Source organism: Medicago truncatula, chloroplast (assembly GCF_003473485.1).
Source record: "Medicago truncatula chloroplast, complete genome".
NCBI classification, from domain to species: Eukaryota; Viridiplantae; Streptophyta; class Magnoliopsida; order Fabales; family Fabaceae; genus Medicago; species Medicago truncatula.
This window is the reverse complement of record NC_003119.8, coordinates 32,501-54,270: the sequence shown is the minus strand read 5'-3', so window position 1 is coordinate 54,270 and position 21,770 is coordinate 32,501. Positions and strand designations below refer to the sequence as shown.

Here is a 21,770-nt window from a genome sequence, read left to right as displayed (position 1 = left end):
TTGTTAAAAATCATTTCTATTTTGGAGATAACATAAATAAAAAAATAACACTAAATGAATAAAGGAAAGTTTTGACGAATAGGTCCTTCTTGGATATGTCTGGATTCACTGATATAAACCACATATCCAATACAAACACTCATAAAAAAAAAGTAACAACCCCCACCATTGCGTATTGTTACTTATCGGATATAGAATAGATCTGCTTCTTTTTGTTCCTACGAATAGAATGTTCCATTATTACTAAAAAACTAGAACATTAATTCTTTAATGCGAGATAATTTACTAAAAGGGGAAGGTCCATAGGATAGTTTTTTACAGTGCAATAAAGTTACATAGTGTCTATTTTTTGTTGATATAAGAGGTATTTTCATGGGTTTGCCTTGGTATCGTGTTCATACCGTTGTATTAAATGATCCCGGCCGTTTACTTTCTGTCCATATAATGCATACAGCTCTGGTTGCTGGTTGGGCCGGTTCGATGGCTCTATATGAATTAGCAGTTTTTGATCCCTCTGACCCTGTTCTTGACCCAATGTGGAGACAGGGTATGTTCGTTATACCCTTTATGACTCGTTTAGGAATAACCAATTCGTGGGGTGGTTGGAATATCACAGGAGGGACTATAACGAATCCGGGTATTTGGAGTTACGAAGGTGTGGCCGCGGCACATATTGTGTTTTCAGGCTTGTGCTTTTTGGCGGCTATTTGGCATTGGGTTTATTGGGATCTAGAAATCTTTTGTGATGAACGTACTGGAAAACCTTCTTTGGATTTGCCAAAAATATTTGGAATTCATTTATTTCTTGCAGGGGTCGCGTGTTTTGGTTTTGGCGCATTTCATGTAACAGGATTGTTTGGTCCTGGAATATGGGTATCCGATCCTTATGGACTAACTGGAAGGGTACAATCTGTAAATCCAGCATGGGGTGTGGACGGTTTTGATCCTTTTGTTCCGGGGGGAATAGCCTCTCATCATATTGCAGCAGGGACATTGGGCATATTAGCGGGCCTTTTCCATCTTAGTGTGCGTCCACCTCAACGTTTATACAAAGGATTGCGTATGGGAAATATTGAAACCGTCCTTTCCAGTAGTATCGCTGCTGTATTTTTTGCAGCTTTTGTTGTTGCTGGAACTATGTGGTATGGTTCAGCAACTACTCCGATTGAATTATTTGGTCCTACTCGTTATCAATGGGATCAGGGATACTTCCAGCAAGAAATATATAGAAGAGTTGGTGCTGGGCTAGCCGAAAATCAAAGTTTATCAGAAGCTTGGTCTAAAATTCCTGAAAAATTAGCTTTTTATGATTACATCGGCAATAATCCGGCAAAAGGGGGATTGTTTAGAGCGGGCTCAATGGACAATGGAGATGGAATAGCCGTTGGTTGGTTAGGACATCCTATCTTTAGAGACAAAGAGGGGCGTGAACTTTTTGTACGTCGTATGCCTACTTTTTTTGAAACATTTCCGGTTGTTTTAGTCGACGGAGACGGAATTGTTAGAGCGGATGTTCCTTTTCGAAGGGCAGAATCGAAGTATAGTGTCGAACAAGTCGGTGTAACAGTTGAGTTCTTTGGTGGCGAACTCAATGGAGTCAGTTATAGTGATCCTGCTACTGTGAAAAAATATGCTCGACGTGCTCAATTGGGTGAAATTTTTGAATTAGATCGTGCTACTTTAAAATCGGACGGTGTTTTTCGTAGCAGTCCAAGGGGTTGGTTTACTTTTGGACATGCTTCGTTTGCTCTTCTCTTCTTTTTCGGGCACATTTGGCATGGTGCTAGAACCTTGTTCAGAGATGTTTTTGCTGGTATTGATCCAGATTTGGATGCTCAAGTAGAATTTGGAGCATTCCAAAAACTTGGAGATCCAACTACAAAAAAACAGGCAGTCTGATAGAAATTGGTTTGTTCCTTTTCGATTCGACTTTTTTGTTGTTATTTGAATTTTATATAGGGAACTATATAAATCTCGTCCAGGAGATAATCCCCCAAAACAGGTATGAAAGCTATAATTGTAAACCACGATCAAATCTATGGAAGCATTGGTTTATACATTCCTCTTAGTCTCGACTTTAGGAATCATTTTTTTCGCTATCTTTTTTAGAGAACCCCCTATAGTTCCAACTAAAAAGACGAAATGATTTTGAATTACCTCAATTGAAGTAATGAGCCTCCAATATTACGATATTGGAGGCTCATTATTTCAACTAGTCCCCATGTTCTTCGAATGGATCTCTTAGTTGTTGAGAGGGTTGCCCAAAAGCAGTATATAGGGCATACCCGGTAAAACTGACAATTAAACCAGATATAGAGATGGCAATTAGGGTTGCTGTTTCCATGATTATATAATATCAAGACTACAATGGATCTATAGGGTAATTTACAGCGTAATGGTATACAAAGTCAACAGATCTCAATGAAAAAAAAAAAAAATAGGATTTATGGCTACACAAACCGTTGAGGATAGTTCTAGATCTGGTCCAAGACGAACTGTTGTAGGAGATTTATTGAAACCGTTGAATTCAGAATATGGTAAAGTAGCTCCGGGATGGGGAACTACCCCTTTGATGGGTATTGCAATGGCTCTATTTGCGGTATTTCTCTCTATTATTTTAGAGATTTATAATTCGTCCATTTTACTGGACCAAATTTCGAATTAGAGAATTAGATTCACAAGAACCAACTAACTAGTTTTTCAATAGAAAGTAAAGTTTAGCTTAGCATTTAGGTCGTTGATTTTTAGACCATTCCATTTTTATTTGGTAGTTCGACCGCGAAACTTCTTTGTTTCTGTATTTCCGGAATATGAGTGTGTGACTTGTTACAATTGATCCTATTGATAGTACAGAACATAAAAAGGATACGTCATCTTTCTTATCTTGATAGAGATGGCTTTACCCCGTCAGATATTTATTCTAATATCTGGAGCACGGAATATAGAAAAGAAATAGATTCTAAAGTATTAGAACTATGATTCATACTTAATATTTATATTTAGACCTCGCAACCGGACGAAAAAAAATTAAAGAGTTAGAATAATCAATTTCAAAAAAAAAAAATTAAATAAGTGATGATCCAGCAGTTCTTACTCAGGGAATTTTTGGACTTGGATTAAAGGTTTTTTTGGAAATCATCGTGGTTCTGGTATGAATCTGAGGTTTTTGAATTGATTCTATAGGGTCTTAACAAGAAAATTCCTATCAATAATAATAAAAAAAAAACAGTAAAATCGTATTAAATACAGACAAAAAAAATGAGGTGAATAATAGAATATTCAAGAGGCCGGTAAGGATCAAGAGAAAAGACGAGTGAGCCGACTTGAAATTTTGGCATTATAAACAAACACAAAGAATACCTTTTGGATTTCCATTTTTTTTATCTTCAAAAAAGATTGGAATCATAGGATTAAGTTAAGAAGTTTAAAACTTTCTATTCCACATATCTGTTTTCCAAATAACTGGTATTTTTGTTTGAGCCGTACGAGATGAAATTCTCATATACGGTTCTCAGGGGGGTCCTTTGGTTTACCTATCTCAATAAAGTCTATGATTGGTTCGAAGAACGTCTTGAGATTCAGGCGATTGCCGATGATATAACTAGTAAATATGTTCCTCCTCATGTCAATATATTTTATTGTTTAGGAGGAATTACACTTACTTGTTTTTTAGTCCAAGTAGCGACGGGTTTTGCTATGACTTTTTATTATCGTCCGACCGTTACGGAAGCTTTTGCTTCTGTTCAATATATAATGACTGAGGCTAACTTTGGTTGGTTAATCCGATCAGTTCATCGATGGTCGGCAAGTATGATGGTCTTAATGATGATCTTGCACGTATTTCGCGTGTATCTCACCGGTGGTTTTAAAAAACCTCGCGAACTGACTTGGGTTACGGGTGTAGTTTTGGGTGTATTGACTGCATCCTTTGGTGTAACCGGTTATTCCTTACCTTGGGACCAAATTGGTTATTGGGCAGTAAAAATTGTAACAGGTGTACCCGACGCTATTCCTGTAATAGGATCGTCGGTGGTAGAGTTATTGCGCGGAAGCGCTAGTGTGGGACAATCTACCTTGACTCGTTTTTATAGTTTACATACTTTTGTATTACCTCTTCTTACTGCCGTATTCATGTTAATGCACTTTCCAATGATACGTAAGCAAGGCATTTCCGGTCCTTTATAGAATAAAAAAAAAAGAAAAAAAACATAAATTAATCAAATCAATCATTTTGGGGAGGAGAATAGTATTTCATTGCTACAAATATGCATTATTCAAAAAAAAAATAAGACATGTATTTGGATATTTCCCTTCAACTTAACAAAATAAATTGCATTCTTTATTTGATATACACGAATAGTTGAATGGAACTCTCCGAAAAAATAATGGATTATGGGAGTGTGTGACTTGAACTATTGATTGGGCCGTGCAGTATGACTTGATCTTATCTGCCACATTTGAATTCACAATTAAATGTGTCTTTTTTCCAACCACCGCGCCAGTCCCCTACGGAGGATAGGCCGGTTCGCTTGAAGAGAATCTTTTCTATGATCAGACTGTATCATATCCTGCATGAATAGGCTCCGTAATATCCAGTAATATAAGTTAAGTAATGTGATATAATCCGGATTATGTCTTCTGTATTTCACTTAACTTAATAGTATGGAAATGCAGTCATTTCCTATGCATTGACTCAATTTATGATACTATCGGAGTGAAACAAGTAGATCTAAAGAAAAACGGGGGTTGTATTCTATTAGTAACAAGTAAATCCTTTCTATGTAAAAAATTCCGAAATTCATTTTGGAGGGAGAACAGTCGAAAGGTTTGAGATCACCCAGAAAGAACTTTTCATTTTGAAAACATACTTGGGTGAAAAGCATTTACTTAAAAAGAAGAACTGAATTTTTTGCAATGCATAGTTGTAATTTCGGAAAAAAAAGAGAATCAAGTTTATTTTCTTACATAGAATCTTCATATATGAGTGACTACCATATAAATATTTTCTATGTATGCATTCAGTTCGTTTGATTCGTGCTTGAGCCGGATGATGAAAAATTCTCATGTCCGGTTCTTTCGGAGGATGGATCTATAAGAATTCACCTATCCCAATAACAAAAAAACCTGACTTGAATGATCCTGTATTAAGAGCGAAATTGGCTAAAGGGATGGGTCATAATTATTATGGAGAACCCGCGTGGCCTAACGATCTTTTATATATTTTTCCTGTAGTAATTCTAGGTACGATTGCCTGTAACGTAGGCTTAGCGGTTCTCGAACCATCAATGATTGGGGAACCCGCAGATCCGTTTGCAACTCCTTTGGAAATATTGCCCGAATGGTATTTTTTTCCCGTATTTCAAATACTTCGTACAGTACCCAATAAATTATTGGGCGTTCTTTTAATGGTTTCAGTACCCGTGGGATTATTAACAGTACCTTTTTTGGAGAATGTTAATAAGTTCCAAAACCCATTTCGCCGTCCAGTAGCAACAACCGTCTTTTTGATTGGTACCGTCGTGGCTCTTTGGTTGGGTATTGGAGCAACATTACCTATTGAAAAATCCCTAACTTTAGGTCTTTTTTAAATTGATTCAATTGTGAAATAAAATATCATGACATGTGTATTGTGTATCTAGGGAGAATTCACTTTGAAATGACTAATCCCTAGATACATCTATTTCATTTTAGACCTATTCTGAATATATAGATTTGTGCGAATTTTTAGAAAAAATAAATGATGAAAAAAAATCCAATGGATTTCAAATTTATGCAAAATGCTTTTCGATTTGTAAAATGTTTAATATATTTTTTACATCTTCTACGCGAAAATGTTCAATTTTCATAAGGTCTTCTTGACTCTTATTCAAAAGTTCCAATAATGTATGTATATTGGACTTTTTAAGACAATTATAGATCCTGGGAGACAATTCTAATTGGTCAATAAAAATGGATTTCAATGCAATTTCTTTTTTATTTTTCCTTAGTTTATCCTTAAGCAATCTATCATGAAAAGTAAAAAGGGGTAAAGTAACTTTGTGTTGATTGTTTTCAAAATTTAAGTTTTCTTCTTCTGCATGTAAAAAAGGAATAAATAAATCAATCAAATTCCGGGAGGCTTCATAAAGTGCTTCTTTAGGAGTTAAACTTCCATTTGTCCATATTTCGAGAAAGAGTATCTCTTGTTTCTCATTACCATTCACATAAGAATGAATACTATGATTTGCATTTCTAACAGGCATAAATACTGCATCTATAGTATAACTTCCATCTTGAATGTTGTTTAGTGTTTTTATACGATATCCACGCTTCCTCTCAATTTGTAATTCAATACACAAATTAATAGGTTCTGTTAGGTTAGCTATATGTTGTGTATTATCAACGATTTCCACCGAAGGTGGTAAAATGATGTCTTGAGCAGTTACATATCCAGGACCTTTGAAACAAATAGATGCGTCCCGAGTTCCATACAGATTACTTTTCAATACAATTTCTTTCAAATTCATTAAAATTTCATGTATTGATTCTTGAATACCTACTATGGTAGAATATTCATGTGGTATTTTCTCAGATTTTGCACGTGTGATACATGTTCCCTCTATTTCTCCGAGCAAAATTCTTCGCATTGCAATGCCTATTGTATCTGCTTGACCTTTCCTAAGTGGAGACAGAATAAAGCGTCCATAATAAAGACGCTTACTGTCTACCCTTGATTCAACACACTTCCATTGTAGTGTCCGAGCAGATACTTTAACTTTTTCTCGAATCATAGTAATATATTTTTATGAAACTCTTGATTTAATTGTTTATTTCTCTTGAAATCTCTTTCTTTAATGTTTCTTTTTAGTTTTACACACGTCTTTTTTTAGGAGCCCTACATCCATTATGTGGGATAGGGGTTACATCCCGTATAAATCTTAATAGTATACCACTTCTAGCAATAGCTCTTAATGCCGCATCTCTTCCTAGACCGGGACCTTTTATTATGACTACGGCTCGTTGCATGCCTTGATCTACTACTGTTCGAATAGCATTTGCTGCTGCGGTTTGAGCGGCAAATGGTGTCCCCCTTCGTGTACCCTTGAATCCACACGAACCGGCAGAGGACCAAGAAATCACCCGACCTCGTACATCTGTAACAGTCACAATGGTATTGTTGAAACTAGCTTGAACATAAATAACTCCCTTTGGTATTTTACGAGGATGTTTACGCGAACCAATACGTCCATTTTTACGTGAACCAATTTTTGGTATAGATTTTGCCATTTTTATTATTTTAAAAAATATAAGTCTGAAATATATGGATATATCCATTTCCTATCAAAAAAGAATTCTTTACTCTTGTTTAACTAGTTATTCTATTGTATTCTATAATTCGATTAATATAGAATACAATTTTTGAAATCAAGCAATAATTAGAATACTTATAATTATCAACTAAATTCTAATATAGAATCTAAATGTTTAGATTTTTTTGTTTACTATTTAAGAAAATGGAATATTAATAAGATTTTTTATTTGAATTTTAATATCATTTTTTTTTTTTTTGTACATTTGGTACTTTCTTTTTAATAGAAAGCCCTTTTTTTGTTAAAATATTATCCTTGTCTTTGTTTATGTTTTGGGTTGGAACAAATTACTATAATTCGACCTCGCCTGCGTATCAATCGACATTTTTCACAAATTTTACGAACAGAGGCTCCTACTTTCATATTTTTAAATTAACTCCTTAACTAAAATGGAATGCCAAATCTATATATTCGAAGAAAATAGGTTTTCCTTACATTTTTAACTTATAATTGTGCCTCCTAAAAAACATGTTTAAAGTTAAAAAATTAAATTAAGTGACTTATACTTCCTTTTTCTCCTTTACCGGTCGTATACATTAAGTACGTTCAATTTTTTTGTAAACATAGCCTAGAATTTTATTTAAATTCTATTTCTCTAACATGGAACATACCCTCAGAAGTTATTCAGTAATTTAATCTTCATGAATTTTTATTTCTATTCTAGTTAAATCCTCTTCACACATTCACTAAGGTATCAGGAGTACATAGTAGAAATCCATTTTTTCTCTACTCCATTTACAATAATGTATATAATTTTTTCATAGAAATCGGATATCGGCAAATTTACCATTACCATATATAACATAAAACTTCGCCGCCGATTCTTTCTAATCGAGCCTCTCGATCTGTCATTATACCCCTAGAAGTAGAAAGAATTACAATCCCCATTCCTCCTAAAACTCTCGGAATTTGTTGATAGTTAGAATAGATTCGTAGACCAGGTGTACTGATCCTTTTTAAATTTAAAAAAGTTTTATACGATTCTTTCCTATTTCTTCTATACCGTAGAGTTAAAACTAAAAAGTATTTGTTGCTTTCTCCATGTTTTCTAACGTTTTCAACAAAACCCTCTCGTAAAAGTATTTTCACAATGTTTTCGGTGATATTAGTAAGTGGTATTTGAACCGTTCTTTTTCGATTCATGTCAGCATTGCGTATCAAAGTTAGCATATCAGCGATAGTATCTTTACCCACGATAGATTATTGCTCCTTACTTTCGATATAATAAACGTGCTCCTGTTTTTTGTTTTTTTTTTTTTTTTTGATTCAATAAAATATCATATATTGAATATGAGAATATAATAATACTATATATAGATAGAAAATTCTAATTAGTCTAATCAGTATAATGTAAATCTATAATATAGAATATTCTAAAACTAAAAAAAGATAGAAAGAAAATGAATGAATGACCTATTATAAATTATAAACTAGATAGATAATATTATATCGAATTCAGAATTCTATTTGTATTTTGTATAAAGTATAAAAAAAAAATACAAATAGAATTCTGAATTCGAATTTGTATTTTGAATCTATCTATATCTATATATATATTCAATATATATATAGATTTCATTCCTTTTTCTTTTTTTTTTTTCATCTATTATTATTATTTCGTTTTAAAAATATTTATTAATTAATATAATGACTTACTATTTCTAATAACTTATCGATATGTATACTTTTCATATTTATGTAATAATCTTAATATAAATATTCATAATTATAGAATAATGATTACACAAGTATATAAGGTATATATGTGAGATCTAATATATTTAGGACTCTATTTCACTTCTATTCAAATATATATTCAAATAGATTTCCTTCCTATTCATTCCAGTCCTAAATAATATATCTATATCACGATCTCGTATTATAATACCTCGGGTGCTAATGAAACTATTTTAGTGAAATTTAACTGTCTCAATTCTCGGGCTATTGCGGAAAAAATTCGAGTTCCTTTTGGATTTCCTTCTTTATCAATGAGAACCGCCGCATTATCATCATACTTTATTATTATACCATTACTACGTTTTAGTTCTTTACAAGTACGTACAATTACAGCCCTGATCACTTCAGATCTTTCTAAAGATGAATTTGGTACTGCTTTTTTGATTACAGCAACAACAATGTCACCAATATAAGCATACCGTCGATTACTAGCTCCTATGATTCGAATACACATCAATTCGCGGGCTCCGCTATTATCGGCTACATTTAAATAGGTTTGAGGTTGAATCATATCATTTTTTTCTATCTTTCAGTCAAAAAGTTGAAGTAAAAAAAATATTCTGTGTTCAAAAAAAAAAAAAAAGAAACCAACAATTACCATTTTTTTCATACTAAAGACCTATTTCGTTCTAATGATTATTCTGAAAGAATGAATTGAGTTCGTATAGGCATTTTGGATGCCGCTATTGAAATAGCCTTTCTAGCTATATTTTCTGGGACCCCTCCCATTTCATAAAGTATTTTGCCGGGTTTAACGACAGCTACCCAATATTCGGGAGATCCTTTTCCCGAACCCATACGCGTTTCGGTAGGTCTTACTGTAACAGGTTTGTCTGGAAATATGCGTACCCATATTTTCCCACCTCGGCGAACATTTCGTGACATTGCCCGTCGCCCTGCTTCTATTTGTCTAGATGTGATCCAAGCGGGCTCAAGTGCCTGAAGAGCATATTTTCCGAAGGAAATTGTATTACCTCGATAGGCTTTTCCTTTCATTCTTCCTCGATGTTGTTTACGGAATCTGGTTCTTTTGGGGTTATAGTTGATGGTTATTTCTCAATTCCATCTCTATTACAGAACCGTACATGAGATTTTCACCTCATACGGCTCCTCGCGAATAAATCGATTCAAAAATATTTAACCAAAAAAAATTTAATTTTAAATTACAATATTAAATTTAAAATAGAATACAATCGCGGGATTTTTTGACATATTAGAAATTTGTATATCTTGCTTTGATATAGAACCAAATATGGATTCTTATAGACCATTTTTGCTATCCATATCTAACTAGATAATGTTGTTTTGATATAAGGTTCTAACGAATCCATATTTGTCTTTTTTTTTTTTTATTATCATATTGGCAAAAATTTCTAAATTCAAAAAAATCCACATTTTCGCGGGCGAATATTTACTCTTTCATTATAAATTTAAGATGTAATGTTGGGTTAGTCCACAACTCCTCAAAAAATAATGAATTCTTAGTTCCGTCCGCCATCCCATCTAATGAATCAGTAAGATTATGAAATTTAATATAATCTTAGGTATTCACAGGTTCCATCGTTCCCATCGCTTTTCTATTTATGGTTAGGTCTAAATTCTACAATGGAGCCTCTTTAATATTAATAAGATTTTATTTTCATAAAATTTTCTTATTTATTTTATTCTTTTTTGTTGAATCAACCTTCTCAGTTTTATTGATTCGCAGCTCTTGATTTGTCTATTCTACGAATATATTCATCCATATATGGATGAATTTAGAATATTGATGCTTTATTACACTACCTTTTACGAAATGACCCATAGACCTTTACATAGTCGAATTCTATATCATTGATATCTTTTTTTCTATCTTTCTTTCACCCCTTCATTTATCTGTATATTCTTATTGCTTTACAACTAATAATCAGATTCTTTTTTATTTCAGTTGCTATAATTATATCACCACATAGATCTTTATTTTGATTTTCTATTTTCCGCGGTTCTTTATATCCAGATAATGGTAAGCGATGAGTAGGTTATTAATTCTTTAGTAATTAATTCTACGAATTCTTGTAGAAATTTAACCACTCTAAAAAAAACCAACGAGTCACACACTAAGCATAGCAACTCCTTTACTATAAAATGATTAATCAATTTTTTTATTCAATCTTATAAAATTTGTCATTTCTTTTTTGGGAATAAGAATTCGTCATTTTTTCTTTTATCAAAAGATGGAACGCTAAAAATAAGGAAAAGTAAATTAGTCGTTGTTTAGAAATATCCAAACTTTGATTCCTAATACCCCATAAATAGTTCGAACTGGATAGGAACAATAATCAATTTTAGCTCGAATGGTTTGTAGAGGAACCCTACCTTCTCTAATCCATTCGACACGTGCAATTTCTTTTCCGTCGATACGTCCCGCAATTTGTACTTGAACTCCTTTTGTACCTGCCTGTTCAGCTAATTCAATAGCTTTTTTGATTGCTTTCCTAAACGAAATTCTATTCTTTAATTGTCCAGCTATAAATTCTGCAAGAATATTAGGGTCGCTATAAGCATTTGGAATTCTTGTACTTGTAATGTTAATTTTTCGCGTCACACAATTAAGTTTTTTTTGTACATTAGTCTGTAATTCTTCGATTCTTCGAGGCTTACCCTCCGTTAATAACGTTGGAAGTACCATATAGATTATGACTTGAATCTGATCGATTGTTTTTTTAATCTTTATTCGTCCAATTCCCTCGACACCGGGGGTTTTTTGTATATAATTCTTGATACAATCTCGTATTATTTTATCTTCTTTTAGATTCTCGGAATAATTTCTTGGTTGTGCAAACCAAATAGAATCATGATTTTGAGTTGTACCAAGTCTGAAACCAAGCGGATGTATTTTTTGTCCCATAATTCCTCACTACTCTATATAAAATAATACGTCTTATTTGTCTACTTTTTTATCTATATCTTTTTTTTTACTTTTTTTATATAAAAAATATTATATATCTTTATGACTCATTGACTTAGTTCGTTGAACTATATATTGTGACTAGCATTTTCTCCTGCAGAATAAAGCAATTCAAAAAAAAAAAATAGAATAATATGCTCAACTCCATAAAGCATAATTTCTATTATAATAACCCTTTAAAAATAGAAATATTATGAATTACGATTCGCGCTTTGTCTTGTGAATAGACACAAATATTTTTTGACCAAAGGCTTATACTTCTATGTATTGGTTCTTCTTTCTCCTAAGGTTATATTTTCACGAAAAAATGAAATGAGTTTATTAATTAATATTTATTTATTAATGACTATTAGTATACTAAATTTACCTTAAAATTAATGTTAACGATTCGATCTATTATCATTTTTCGCATACCCCCGGAAGTTTAGAGTAGGTGAAAATTCTCCCAACTTATGGCCTACCATACGATCTGTTATATAAATAGGTAAATGCTCTTTTCCATTATGGATAGCAATGGTATGGCCAATCATTGTAGGTATAATGGTAGATGTTCTGGACCAAGTTATTATTATTTCTTTTTCTCCTTTTGTGTTAAGCTTATTTATTTTTTTTAATAAATGATTTGCTACAAAAGGATTTTTTTTTCGTGAACGTGTCATAGTTAATTATTCCTCTTATAATTTCTAAAAAAGTGAATTTTTTCTCTTATATTTTAAAAAATAAAATTATATAATCTCTAAAAAAACAAAATCAAATCATATAATGTCATAGTAAATCACTCTTTTCTTTTGTAAAGACGAAGAAACAAATTCTATTTTCTCTACTCTAGACTATTTACTACGGCGACGAAGAATCAAATTATCACTATATTTATTTTTTTTTCTACTTCTTCTTCCAAGTGCAGGATAACCCCAAGGAGTTGAGGGTTTTTTTCTACCAATCGGGGCCCTCCCTTCACCACCACCATGTGGATGGTCTACAGGGTTCATAACTACTCCTCTTACTACAGGACGCTTACCTAACCAACGTTTAGCTCCGGCTCTGCCCAAACTTTTTTGGTTTACTCCAACATTCCCTACTTGTCCTACTGTTGCTGAGCAGTTTTTTGATATCAAACGGACCTCTCCAGAAGGTAATTTTAATGTTGCCGATTTCCCCTCTTTTGCAATCAGTTTCGCTACAGCACCAGCCGCTCTAGCTAATTGTCCACCCTTTCCAAGTGTTATTTCTATGTTATGTATGGCCGTGCCTAAGGGCATATCGGTTGAAGTAGATTCTTCTTTTTGATCAATCAAAACCCCTTCCCAAACTGTACAAGCTTCTTCCAAAGCATACGGCTTTCTGGATGTAGATTATGATATCTATACAGCTGGATCTTATATATATATTGTATAATTCTTATATTATGACATAACGAAGTACCACATGAGTGGGTATATAATATAGGAATCTAAATCTGCCAAATCAGTCATGTTATGATATTCTACATCCTAGGTCTTTCTGTTCCTTCATCTGGCTTATGTTCTTCATGTAGCATTCAGACCGAATGACTCTATGAAATTACGTTGCTACTTACACATAGTACAGGTAACGTAGGAGACATTTCTATTTTTCCCGGGGGGAATCTTTAGAATTACCACTGCTTAGCTTTCAATTTGCCTCTGACCATCAAATGAAATGTGAATAACCCGTGTCTTCCCCCTTTTGAAACGAAACAAGGAGAGCTTCGTGTTCTGTCGGTGCTTGAAACAATTTTGTCTTCTCCATATTACTATATCTTTAGGGTCAATAATTTTATATGAGAAACTACCGAACTCAATCACTTGCTGCCGTTACTCTTCAGTTTTCTGTTGAAGTCTATCCTGTAGAGGTACTCAAATTGGATCCGTGATCGATTGATAGGTTTCGCCGTAAACCTAATTGGTTACTTCCAATTACGTAAATCAATAGTTCAAACCGCACTCAAAGGTAGGGCATTTCCCATTTTTATAGGAACTTCTGTACCATAAACAATGGTATCTCCAATTATAGCCCCTCTGGGGTGTAAAATATATCTTTTCTCACCATCCCCATAGTGTATGAGACAAATGTGTGCATTTCTATTAGGGTCGTATTCGATAGTTACGATTCGACCATATATGTCTTTTTCATTACGTCGAAAATCAATTTTACGGTATAGACGCTTATGACCTCCCCCTCTATGCCCTGCGGTAATGATTCCTCTGGCATTACGGCCTTTACCACAATGATGCTGTCCATAAATCAAACGATTTCGTGTGCGGGTGCTCGGGATAGAAGTTTTGTATAAATGTATCGCCATGCTATTAAGTGTATTTTTATTTAAGTTCTTTTCTAAGAGGTAGAATAGAATAACCCGGTTGAAGCGTAATGATCATACGTTTGTAATGCGGTCTATGTCCCATAATAGGTCGCATTCTTCTACCCTTTATTGGGAGTCGATGACTATTCATAGCTATTACCTTGACACCAAAAAAGAGTTCGACCCAATGTTTTATTTCTGTCCTAGTTGATCCTGATTCGACATTAAAAGTATATTGATTTTTTCCCAATAACCGAATACTTTTGTCTGTAAATATTGCATTTTTTATTCCATTCATAAATCTATTTTCTTCCCTATGAGTTCTAGTCTCAATACGAATACTAGTTTTATTTACTGTTCATATATTTAAATTTGAATTTACCACACCAATTCGTTATAATGGATGATGAGATTCCATTGATACAGAGCCAATCGGTCTTTTTTTCTCTGACAGATGGTCAGAACTTCGTCTCGATTCAAATCATACTAAGCTAATAGGTCCACTACAGATACAGATCAGAAATTTTTTTTTATTTAAGTAAATAAATTACGTAAATTCAAAATGATGGAAATCAAGAAATTAGTTAAATAAATAAATTACGTAAATTGAACGTAAATTCAAAATGATGGAAATCAAGAAATTACGTAAATTGAACGTAAATTCAAAATGATGGAAATCAAGAAATTAGTTAAGTTATTTAAGTCAAACAGTTCGGATTGATTCATTCTTGAACAAAAATCGACTTTATGGGAGGTAGGGTTCTATTGGCGTGCATCCAGTAGGAATTGAACCTACGACTTCGCCAATTATGAGTTGGGCGCTTTAACCATTCAGCCATGGATGCTTCGTGGGAATCCTAGTACCTCATGAATAACCAAAATCAATTGAAGTGAAATCTTTTGGATAAATCAATTCAATATATAATCAACAATTCATTTTTATATAATCAACAATTCATTTTTAATATAACACCAATCAACAATTCATTTTTAATATTTTAATATATATAGGACAACAATTCATTTTTAATATTTTAATATATATAGGAGTCTTACTTAATATGAAGGAACATCTGTTCAAATTTTGGATTTTAGAATTGAGAGAGATATTTAGAGAGAGCAAGAATTCTCACTATTTCTTAGATTCGTGGACTGAATTCAATTCAGCGGTATCTTTTATTCACATTTTTTTTCACCAAGAGAGTTTGATAAAACTCTTAGACTTCCGAATTTGGAGTATCGTACTTTCACGCAAAGGCAATCGATATTTCACGATCAAGAATGTAGTATTTTTTGTAGTAGGGATCCTTATCTATCGTATTAACAACCGAAAGATGATCGAAAGAAAAAATGTCTATTTGACAGGGCTTCTTCCTATATCAATGAATTCCGTTGGACCGAGCAATGATACAATGGACGACTCAAAAGATTCGTTCAATATCAATTGGTATAGTAAGTTGATTGTTCCGCTCCTGTATCGAAAAAAGATCTCTGATAGGGATGAGGATTCGAAATATCATACGCGGATGAATAATCATTTGTTTCCAAAAGAAATCAAAGAATTTGTTGGGAATCCTACAAGAGCCGGCCGGTCTTTTTTATATGACAGATGGTCAGAACTTCAGCTGGATTTGAATCCTACTGAGAGGTTATTTAAGAAAGAAGAAGGTGTTTCTTTTGTTCTTTTGAGGCAATCGGAAAATAAAGAAATAGCTAATATAGTCAAGATACATATGTATTTACAAAATACTGTCTCAATTCATCCTATTTCATCCGATCCAGGATGTGATGGGGTTGCGAAAGATGAGCTTTATAGTTCCGATTCATTCTTGAACAAAAATAGACTTTTTGGGTTATTTGATCTATTCCATGACCGGAATAGGGCAGGATACTTGTTACACCATGATTTTGAATCAGAAGAGAGATTTCAAGAAATGGCAAATCTATTCAATCTATCAATAACTAAGCCGGATCTAGTGTATCATAAGGGATTTTCTTTTTCTATTCATTCGTCCGGATTGGATCAAAAACAAAAGTTCGTAAATGAGGTCAACTCCAGGGATGAATCAAAAAAGAAATTTTTATTGGTTCTACCTCCTCTTTTTTACGAAGAGAATGAATCTTTTTATCCAAACAATACCTATGGATACATAAAAAACCTATGGAATCGATTCCATCGCAACTCGGAATATGGAATTCAAAGGTATCAAATAGGAAAAAAGATTTTTAATCATAGACCTACAAGGAAATACACGATCAACCAACATTTCTCAAATTGGAAAAAAAACCAGAAGAAATGGCCTCTTATTTTGATTTATCAAACCGAGAGATCTATGAATAAGGATCCAAATGCATATAAATACAAATGGTCCAATGGGAGTAAGAATTTCCAGGAACAATTGGACCGTTTCATTTCTGAGCAGAATAGCCGTTTTCAAGTAGTGTTCAATCGATTTCAAGTAGTGTTCGATCGATTACATATGAATGCATATTCGATTGATTGGTCTGAGGTTATTGATTGGTCTGAGGTTATTGACAAAAAAGATTTGTCTAAGTCACTTTATTTCTTTTTGTCCAAGTTTCTTCCATTTTTGTCTAACTCACTTTATTTCTTTTTGTCCAAGTTTCTTCCATTTTTGTCTAACTCACTTCCTTTTTTCTTTGTGAGTTTCGGTAATATCCCTGTTCATAGGTCCGAGATCCACGTGTATGAATTGAAACGTCCGAATGATCCACTCGGGAATCAGTTGTTAGAATCAATAGGTCTTCAAATCGTTCATTTGAAAAAAAGGAAACCCTTCTTATTGGATGACTTTTATACTTCTAAAAAATCAAAATTATCCTTCAATGAAGGAACAATATCACCATTTTTGTTCAATAAGAGAGAAAATTGGATATCATTCCATACTAGAAAGAAGAAAAAAAAAGAAGAAGAGAAGAAGAAGCGCAGGAAATCTTTTTATAACATGGATTTCTCAATGATATCTCACGATCAAGAGAATTGGCGGAATCCGCTGAAACCATTTCATAGAAGTTCGTTGATATCCTCTTTTTTAAAAGCACATCGACTTCGATTCTTTAATAATCAATATGCGGTAAGGTCCTGTAATTATGATTTTCTTAAGTATGTTCTTACTGGAATTGATGATTCAGAAGGGAAGAACCATGAGTATCTCAAATTAAAGTCACAGATGATGTATTTGTTTTATAATCGATATTGGATTCATACTCAATATTCTGAGAAAGATTTTTCTGGGAAATATTTACTATCCGAAAAGAGAAAAAAACACAGTCCTTGTTTAACAAAAGATTCTGAGAAATATTTACGATCCGAAAAGAGAAAAAAACACAGTCCTTGTTTAACAAAAGATTCTGAGAAATATTTACGATCCGAAAAGAGAAAAAAACACAGTCCTTGTTTAACAAAATGCTTTGAAAAAGGGCCGATGTATAGAAACTATCAAAGAAATAGTGTTTTTTCAACTCTCTCAAAATTGAAGCAATTCCAACCATATATAATACAATTGTTACTTACCCGGACAGGACATGAATATCTAAATTTAATATTTTTAGATACTTTTTTAGACCTATTGGCGATACTACGTAGGAGTCCTAAATTTCTACAATTTGTATCCATTTTTCATGATATTAGGGATGGATCCAAGCGAATTCTTCGGGAAAAATTGTGTCTTTCACCACGGAATCCTATACGTGAGATTTTGAGTAAGTGTCGACACAATTTTCTTGTGCACGTGTGCGAAGATATTTTGGAAAATGAGTCACCATTGATATCGACCCATCTGAGGGAGTTCTTCGTTTTAAACCTTATCCTTCTTCTTGTTACCGGATATCTCGTTCAGACACATCTTGTCTTTGTTTCTCGATTCTCTAATGAGTTACAGACAGAGTTCGAAGAAGTCAAATCTTTGATGATTCCATCATACATGATTGAGTTGGAAAAACTTCTGGATAGGTATCCTATATCAGAACTGAATTCTTTTGGGTTAAAGGATATGTTTCTCGTTGCTCTGAAACAATTAGGAAATTTTCTAGAAGAAAGACGAGGTTCGGCTTCTGCTGGCAACATGCCAAGGGGTGGTGGTCCCGCTTATGTGGTCAAATCCATACGTTCGAAGAAGAACGATTTGAATCTCATCGATCTCATAAGGATTATACCAAATCCCATCAATCGAATCGCGTTTTTGAGAAATACTAGACATTTAAGTCATACAAGTAAAGCGATCTATACCTTGATAAGAAAAAGAAAAAATCTGAATAGTGATTGGATTGATGATAAAATAGAATCCTGGATCTTGAACAGTGATTTCATTGCTGATAAAGAAAGGGAATTCATGGTTCAGTTCTCTACCTTAACGACAGAAAAAAGGATTGATCAAATTTTAAGGAGTCTGACTAATAGTGATCGTTTATCAAAGAATAACTCTGGTTATCAAATGATTGAGCAACCGGGAACAATTTACTTACGAAATTTAATTGACATTCATAAAAAAAATCTACTAAATTATGAGTTCAATACATCCTGCTTAGCAGAAAGACGGATATTCCTCGCTCATTATCAGACAATCACTTATTCAGAAACCCCGTGTGGAGCTAATCTTTTGCATTTCCCATCTCATGGAAAACCCTTTTCGCTCCGCTTAACCGTATCCCCTCCTCGGGGTATTTTAGTGATAGGTTCTATAGGAACTGGACGATCCTATTTGGTCAAATATCTAGCGACAAACTCCTATGTTCCTTTCATTACAGTATCTGTAAACAAGTTCCTGGATAACTATCCTAAAGGTTTTGATATTAATGATCTTTTTGATGAAGATGATGATGATGATGATCTTTTTGATGAGAGAGAGGGTACCATTTACAGTCTTTTACCTAGAACCGAGGATAGGGGCTATAATTTGGATAGGTATGATAGTGACTATCTCGACCGTAACTATGATAGCCATTTGGAGTTTCTAAGTATGGACTATCCGATACCTGAGGATATCATACCGGAAATAGACCAATTTTTTCTCACGCTTCAATTCGAATTAGCAAAAGCAATGTCTCCTTGCATAATTTGGATTCCGAACATTCATGATCTGGATGGGAATGAGTCGAATGACTTATCCCTGGGTCTATTAGTGAACTCTCTTTCCAGGGATTCTGAAAAATCTTCTACTAGAAATATTCTTGTTATTGCTTCGACTCATATTCCGCAAAAAGTGGATCCCGCTCTAATAGCTCCGAATAAATTAAATACGTGTATTAAAATACGAAGGCTTCTTATTCCACAACAAAGAAAGCACTTTTTCAGTCTTGCTCGTACGCGGGGTTTTCACTTGGAAAAGAAAATATTCGATACTAATGGATGCGGGTCCATAACTCTGGGTTCTAATGTACGAGATCTTGTAGCACTTACCAATGAGGCGCTATCGATTAGTATTATACAAAAAAAATCCATTATAGACACTAATATAATTAGACACGCTCTTCATAGACAAACTTGGGATTTTAGATCTCAGATAAGATCGGTTGAGGATCATGGTATACTTTTCTATCAGATAGGAAGGGCTGTTTCACAAAATCTACTTCTAAGTAATTTTTCCATAGATCCTATATCTATCTATATGAAGAAGAAATCATGTAACGGGGTGGATTCTGATTTGTACAAATGGTACTTGGAACTTGGAACAAGCATGAAGAAATTAACGATACTTCTTTATCTTTTGAGTTGTTCTGCCGGATCCGTCGCTCAAAACCTTTGGTCTCTAACCGGACCTAATGAAAAAAATGATGGTATCACTTCTTATAGACTCCTTTATAATGATTCTGATCTAGTTCATGGGCTATTAGAAATAGAAGGTGCTCTGCTGGGATCCTCACAGACAGGAAGTCCTTTTGAGAATGATGGAGTAACATTTCTTCTTAGGCCCGAACCAAGGAATCCTATCAATATGATTCAAAATGGATCTCGTTCTATCCTTGATCATAGATTTCTCTATGAAAAAAATGAATCGGGGTTCGAAGAAGGGGAAGGAGTCCTCGACCCGCTAGAGGAGGATTTATTGAATCACATAGTTTGGGCTCCTAGAATATGGCGCCCTTGGGAATTTCTATTTGATGATTGTATCGAAAGGTCCAATGAATTCGGATTTCCCTATTGGGAAAGGTCATTTTGGGACAAGCAGATCAGTTATGATGAAGAGGGTGAGCTTCAAGAGAATGATTCGGAGTTCTTGCAGGATGGAACCATGGAGTACCAGACACAAAAAAGATCTTTCAAAGAACAGGGCGTTTTTCGAATAAGCCAATTCATTTGGGACCCTTCGGATCCACTCTTTTTGCTATTCCAAGATGATCCTTCTGTATCTGTGTTTTCACATCGAGAATTGGTTGCAGATGAGGAGATGTCAAATAGACTTTTGACTTGCCAAACAAAAAAAATTTATTGGAAATATCTAAATAAACCCTGGTTTAGGAAGAATATGCCAGAACAGAATTTCGAATTGTTGATTGATCGACAGAGACAGTTTAGAACCAATAGTTCATTCTCAAATGAATTGTTTCGTTCTACTACTCTATCCGAGAGTTATCAATATTTATCAAATCTGTTCCTATCTAATGGAACCCTATTGGCTCAAATTACAAAGACATTGTTGAGAAAAAGATGGCTTTTCCCGGAGGAGATGGTTGTTACTATCTGTTCCAATAACGAATGATTGGTTTAACTGAATAACTAAATAAAATAGATACTTTCTTTCTCGTTATCTCAAGTCGATATGGGGATCTTTCAATTGAAAGGATCCCCTAATATAGATAATACAGATTCCCGTTGACCGAGCCTAACTCTAATTGTTTTGTTCTGAAGCAAACAAAGAGTGGTTTGTCCTATTCAGATATTCACGACCAATAAGTACAGAAAAATGGACTCTCCATTCATTAGATAGATAAGATAACCAAAACTTCTGCTGGCGAACTTATTCCTATTCAATAAGAGATCTCAATATTATGCCTTGAAGAGGACTCGAACCTCCACGCTATTTAGCACGAGATTTTGAGTCTCGCGTGTCTACCATTTCACCACCAAGGCATCTTCAAAGTGAATTATATTCTAGGAATATGATATCTATCTAGTCTTATGTATGGAATATATGACAAAGGTGGAGTTTTAGAGTATTTTTATTGATCGTCATGTCATATAGGCCCGACTCGGACATCCCATTGATTCAATTTGAATTATCGGAAAGATAGATCCGTTAAATATATATTCTATCAATAAATCAATAAAATTTCTCGATTCAATAGACGCTAAACCAAAAGGGTTGATATGGGGTCCCCGAGAGATATGTAAAAAACATACTCCTAATCCTAAATGGAATGAACTTATAATCATGGAATCGATTTGATCATCAGATTA

The 21,770-nt window shown here is 33.8% G+C and overlaps 17 protein-coding genes and 2 non-coding genes across 19 annotated transcripts; 6 read left to right on the top strand and 13 right to left on the bottom strand. All coding sequences in view use genetic code 11, as the record gives it.

The window, feature by feature from the left end:
* The first annotated feature begins 372 nt into the window (after positions 1 to 372).
* psbB (photosystem II 47 kDa protein) lies at positions 373 to 1,899 on the top strand. The gene has a single exon. The coding sequence runs from the start codon at positions 373 to 375 to the stop codon at positions 1,897 to 1,899; it is 1,527 nt and encodes a 508-aa protein (YP_001381703.1).
* Positions 1,900 to 2,029: 130 nt separating this feature from the next.
* Positions 2,030 to 2,146, top strand: psbT (photosystem II protein T). The gene has a single exon. The coding sequence runs from the start codon at positions 2,030 to 2,032 to the stop codon at positions 2,144 to 2,146; it is 117 nt and encodes a 38-aa protein (YP_001381702.1).
* A 66-nt stretch (positions 2,147 to 2,212) lies between these two features.
* On the bottom strand, positions 2,213 to 2,344 carry psbN (photosystem II protein N). Its single transcript has one exon. The coding sequence runs from the start codon at positions 2,342 to 2,344 to the stop codon at positions 2,213 to 2,215; it is 132 nt and encodes a 43-aa protein (YP_001381701.1).
* Positions 2,345 to 2,446: 102 nt separating this feature from the next.
* On the top strand, positions 2,447 to 2,665 carry psbH (photosystem II protein H). Its single transcript has one exon. The coding sequence runs from the start codon at positions 2,447 to 2,449 to the stop codon at positions 2,663 to 2,665; it is 219 nt and encodes a 72-aa protein (YP_001381700.1).
* Positions 2,666 to 2,810: 145 nt separating this feature from the next.
* On the top strand, positions 2,811 to 4,185 carry petB (cytochrome b6). The gene is made up of 2 exons: positions 2,811 to 2,816; positions 3,538 to 4,185. Exons 1-2 carry the CDS (start codon positions 2,811 to 2,813, stop codon positions 4,183 to 4,185), a joined length of 654 nt encoding a protein of 217 aa, YP_001381699.1.
* A 207-nt stretch (positions 4,186 to 4,392) lies between these two features.
* On the top strand, positions 4,393 to 5,588 carry petD (cytochrome b6/f complex subunit IV). The gene is made up of 2 exons: positions 4,393 to 4,400; positions 5,111 to 5,588. The coding sequence occupies exons 1-2, from the start codon at positions 4,393 to 4,395 to the stop codon at positions 5,586 to 5,588; spliced, it is 486 nt and encodes a 161-aa protein (YP_001381698.1).
* Positions 5,589 to 5,768: 180 nt separating this feature from the next.
* rpoA (RNA polymerase alpha subunit) lies at positions 5,769 to 6,770 on the bottom strand. The gene has a single exon. It carries the CDS (start codon positions 6,768 to 6,770, stop codon positions 5,769 to 5,771), a length of 1,002 nt encoding a protein of 333 aa, YP_001381697.1.
* A 79-nt stretch (positions 6,771 to 6,849) lies between these two features.
* On the bottom strand, positions 6,850 to 7,266 carry rps11 (ribosomal protein S11). The gene has a single exon. The coding sequence runs from the start codon at positions 7,264 to 7,266 to the stop codon at positions 6,850 to 6,852; it is 417 nt and encodes a 138-aa protein (YP_001381696.1).
* A 332-nt stretch (positions 7,267 to 7,598) lies between these two features.
* Positions 7,599 to 7,712, bottom strand: rpl36 (ribosomal protein L36). Its single transcript has one exon. The coding sequence runs from the start codon at positions 7,710 to 7,712 to the stop codon at positions 7,599 to 7,601; it is 114 nt and encodes a 37-aa protein (YP_001381695.1).
* Positions 7,713 to 8,138: 426 nt separating this feature from the next.
* On the bottom strand, positions 8,139 to 8,543 carry rps8 (ribosomal protein S8). Its single transcript has one exon. The coding sequence runs from the start codon at positions 8,541 to 8,543 to the stop codon at positions 8,139 to 8,141; it is 405 nt and encodes a 134-aa protein (YP_001381694.1).
* A 685-nt stretch (positions 8,544 to 9,228) lies between these two features.
* On the bottom strand, positions 9,229 to 9,597 carry rpl14 (ribosomal protein L14). Its single transcript has one exon. The coding sequence runs from the start codon at positions 9,595 to 9,597 to the stop codon at positions 9,229 to 9,231; it is 369 nt and encodes a 122-aa protein (YP_001381693.1).
* A 125-nt stretch (positions 9,598 to 9,722) lies between these two features.
* Positions 9,723 to 11,190, bottom strand: rpl16 (ribosomal protein L16). Its single transcript has 2 exons — positions 11,182 to 11,190; positions 9,723 to 10,133 (listed from the first exon to the last, which is right to left on the bottom strand). The coding sequence occupies exons 1-2, from the start codon at positions 11,188 to 11,190 to the stop codon at positions 9,723 to 9,725; spliced, it is 420 nt and encodes a 139-aa protein (YP_001381692.1).
* Positions 11,191 to 11,328: 138 nt separating this feature from the next.
* On the bottom strand, positions 11,329 to 11,973 carry rps3 (ribosomal protein S3). The gene has a single exon. The coding sequence runs from the start codon at positions 11,971 to 11,973 to the stop codon at positions 11,329 to 11,331; it is 645 nt and encodes a 214-aa protein (YP_001381691.1).
* A 440-nt stretch (positions 11,974 to 12,413) lies between these two features.
* rps19 (ribosomal protein S19) lies at positions 12,414 to 12,692 on the bottom strand. The gene has a single exon. The coding sequence runs from the start codon at positions 12,690 to 12,692 to the stop codon at positions 12,414 to 12,416; it is 279 nt and encodes a 92-aa protein (YP_001381690.1).
* Positions 12,693 to 12,863: 171 nt separating this feature from the next.
* rpl2 (ribosomal protein L2) lies at positions 12,864 to 14,353 on the bottom strand. The gene is made up of 2 exons: positions 13,994 to 14,353; positions 12,864 to 13,292 (listed from the first exon to the last, which is right to left on the bottom strand). The coding sequence occupies exons 1-2, from the start codon at positions 14,351 to 14,353 to the stop codon at positions 12,864 to 12,866; spliced, it is 789 nt and encodes a 262-aa protein (YP_001381689.1).
* A 16-nt stretch (positions 14,354 to 14,369) lies between these two features.
* Positions 14,370 to 14,651, bottom strand: rpl23 (ribosomal protein L23). Its single transcript has one exon. It carries the CDS (start codon positions 14,649 to 14,651, stop codon positions 14,370 to 14,372), a length of 282 nt encoding a protein of 93 aa, YP_001381688.1.
* Positions 14,652 to 15,124: 473 nt separating this feature from the next.
* Positions 15,125 to 15,198, bottom strand: trnI-CAU. Its single transcript has one exon. It is a non-coding gene; the product is annotated as a tRNA-Ile (tRNA).
* Positions 15,199 to 15,792: 594 nt separating this feature from the next.
* Positions 15,793 to 21,072, top strand: ycf2 (hypothetical chloroplast RF2). The gene has a single exon. The coding sequence runs from the start codon at positions 15,793 to 15,795 to the stop codon at positions 21,070 to 21,072; it is 5,280 nt and encodes a 1,759-aa protein (YP_001381687.1).
* A 290-nt stretch (positions 21,073 to 21,362) lies between these two features.
* Positions 21,363 to 21,443, bottom strand: trnL-CAA. The gene has a single exon. It is a non-coding gene; the product is annotated as a tRNA-Leu (tRNA).
* Between the last annotated feature and the right edge of the window lie 327 nt (positions 21,444 to 21,770).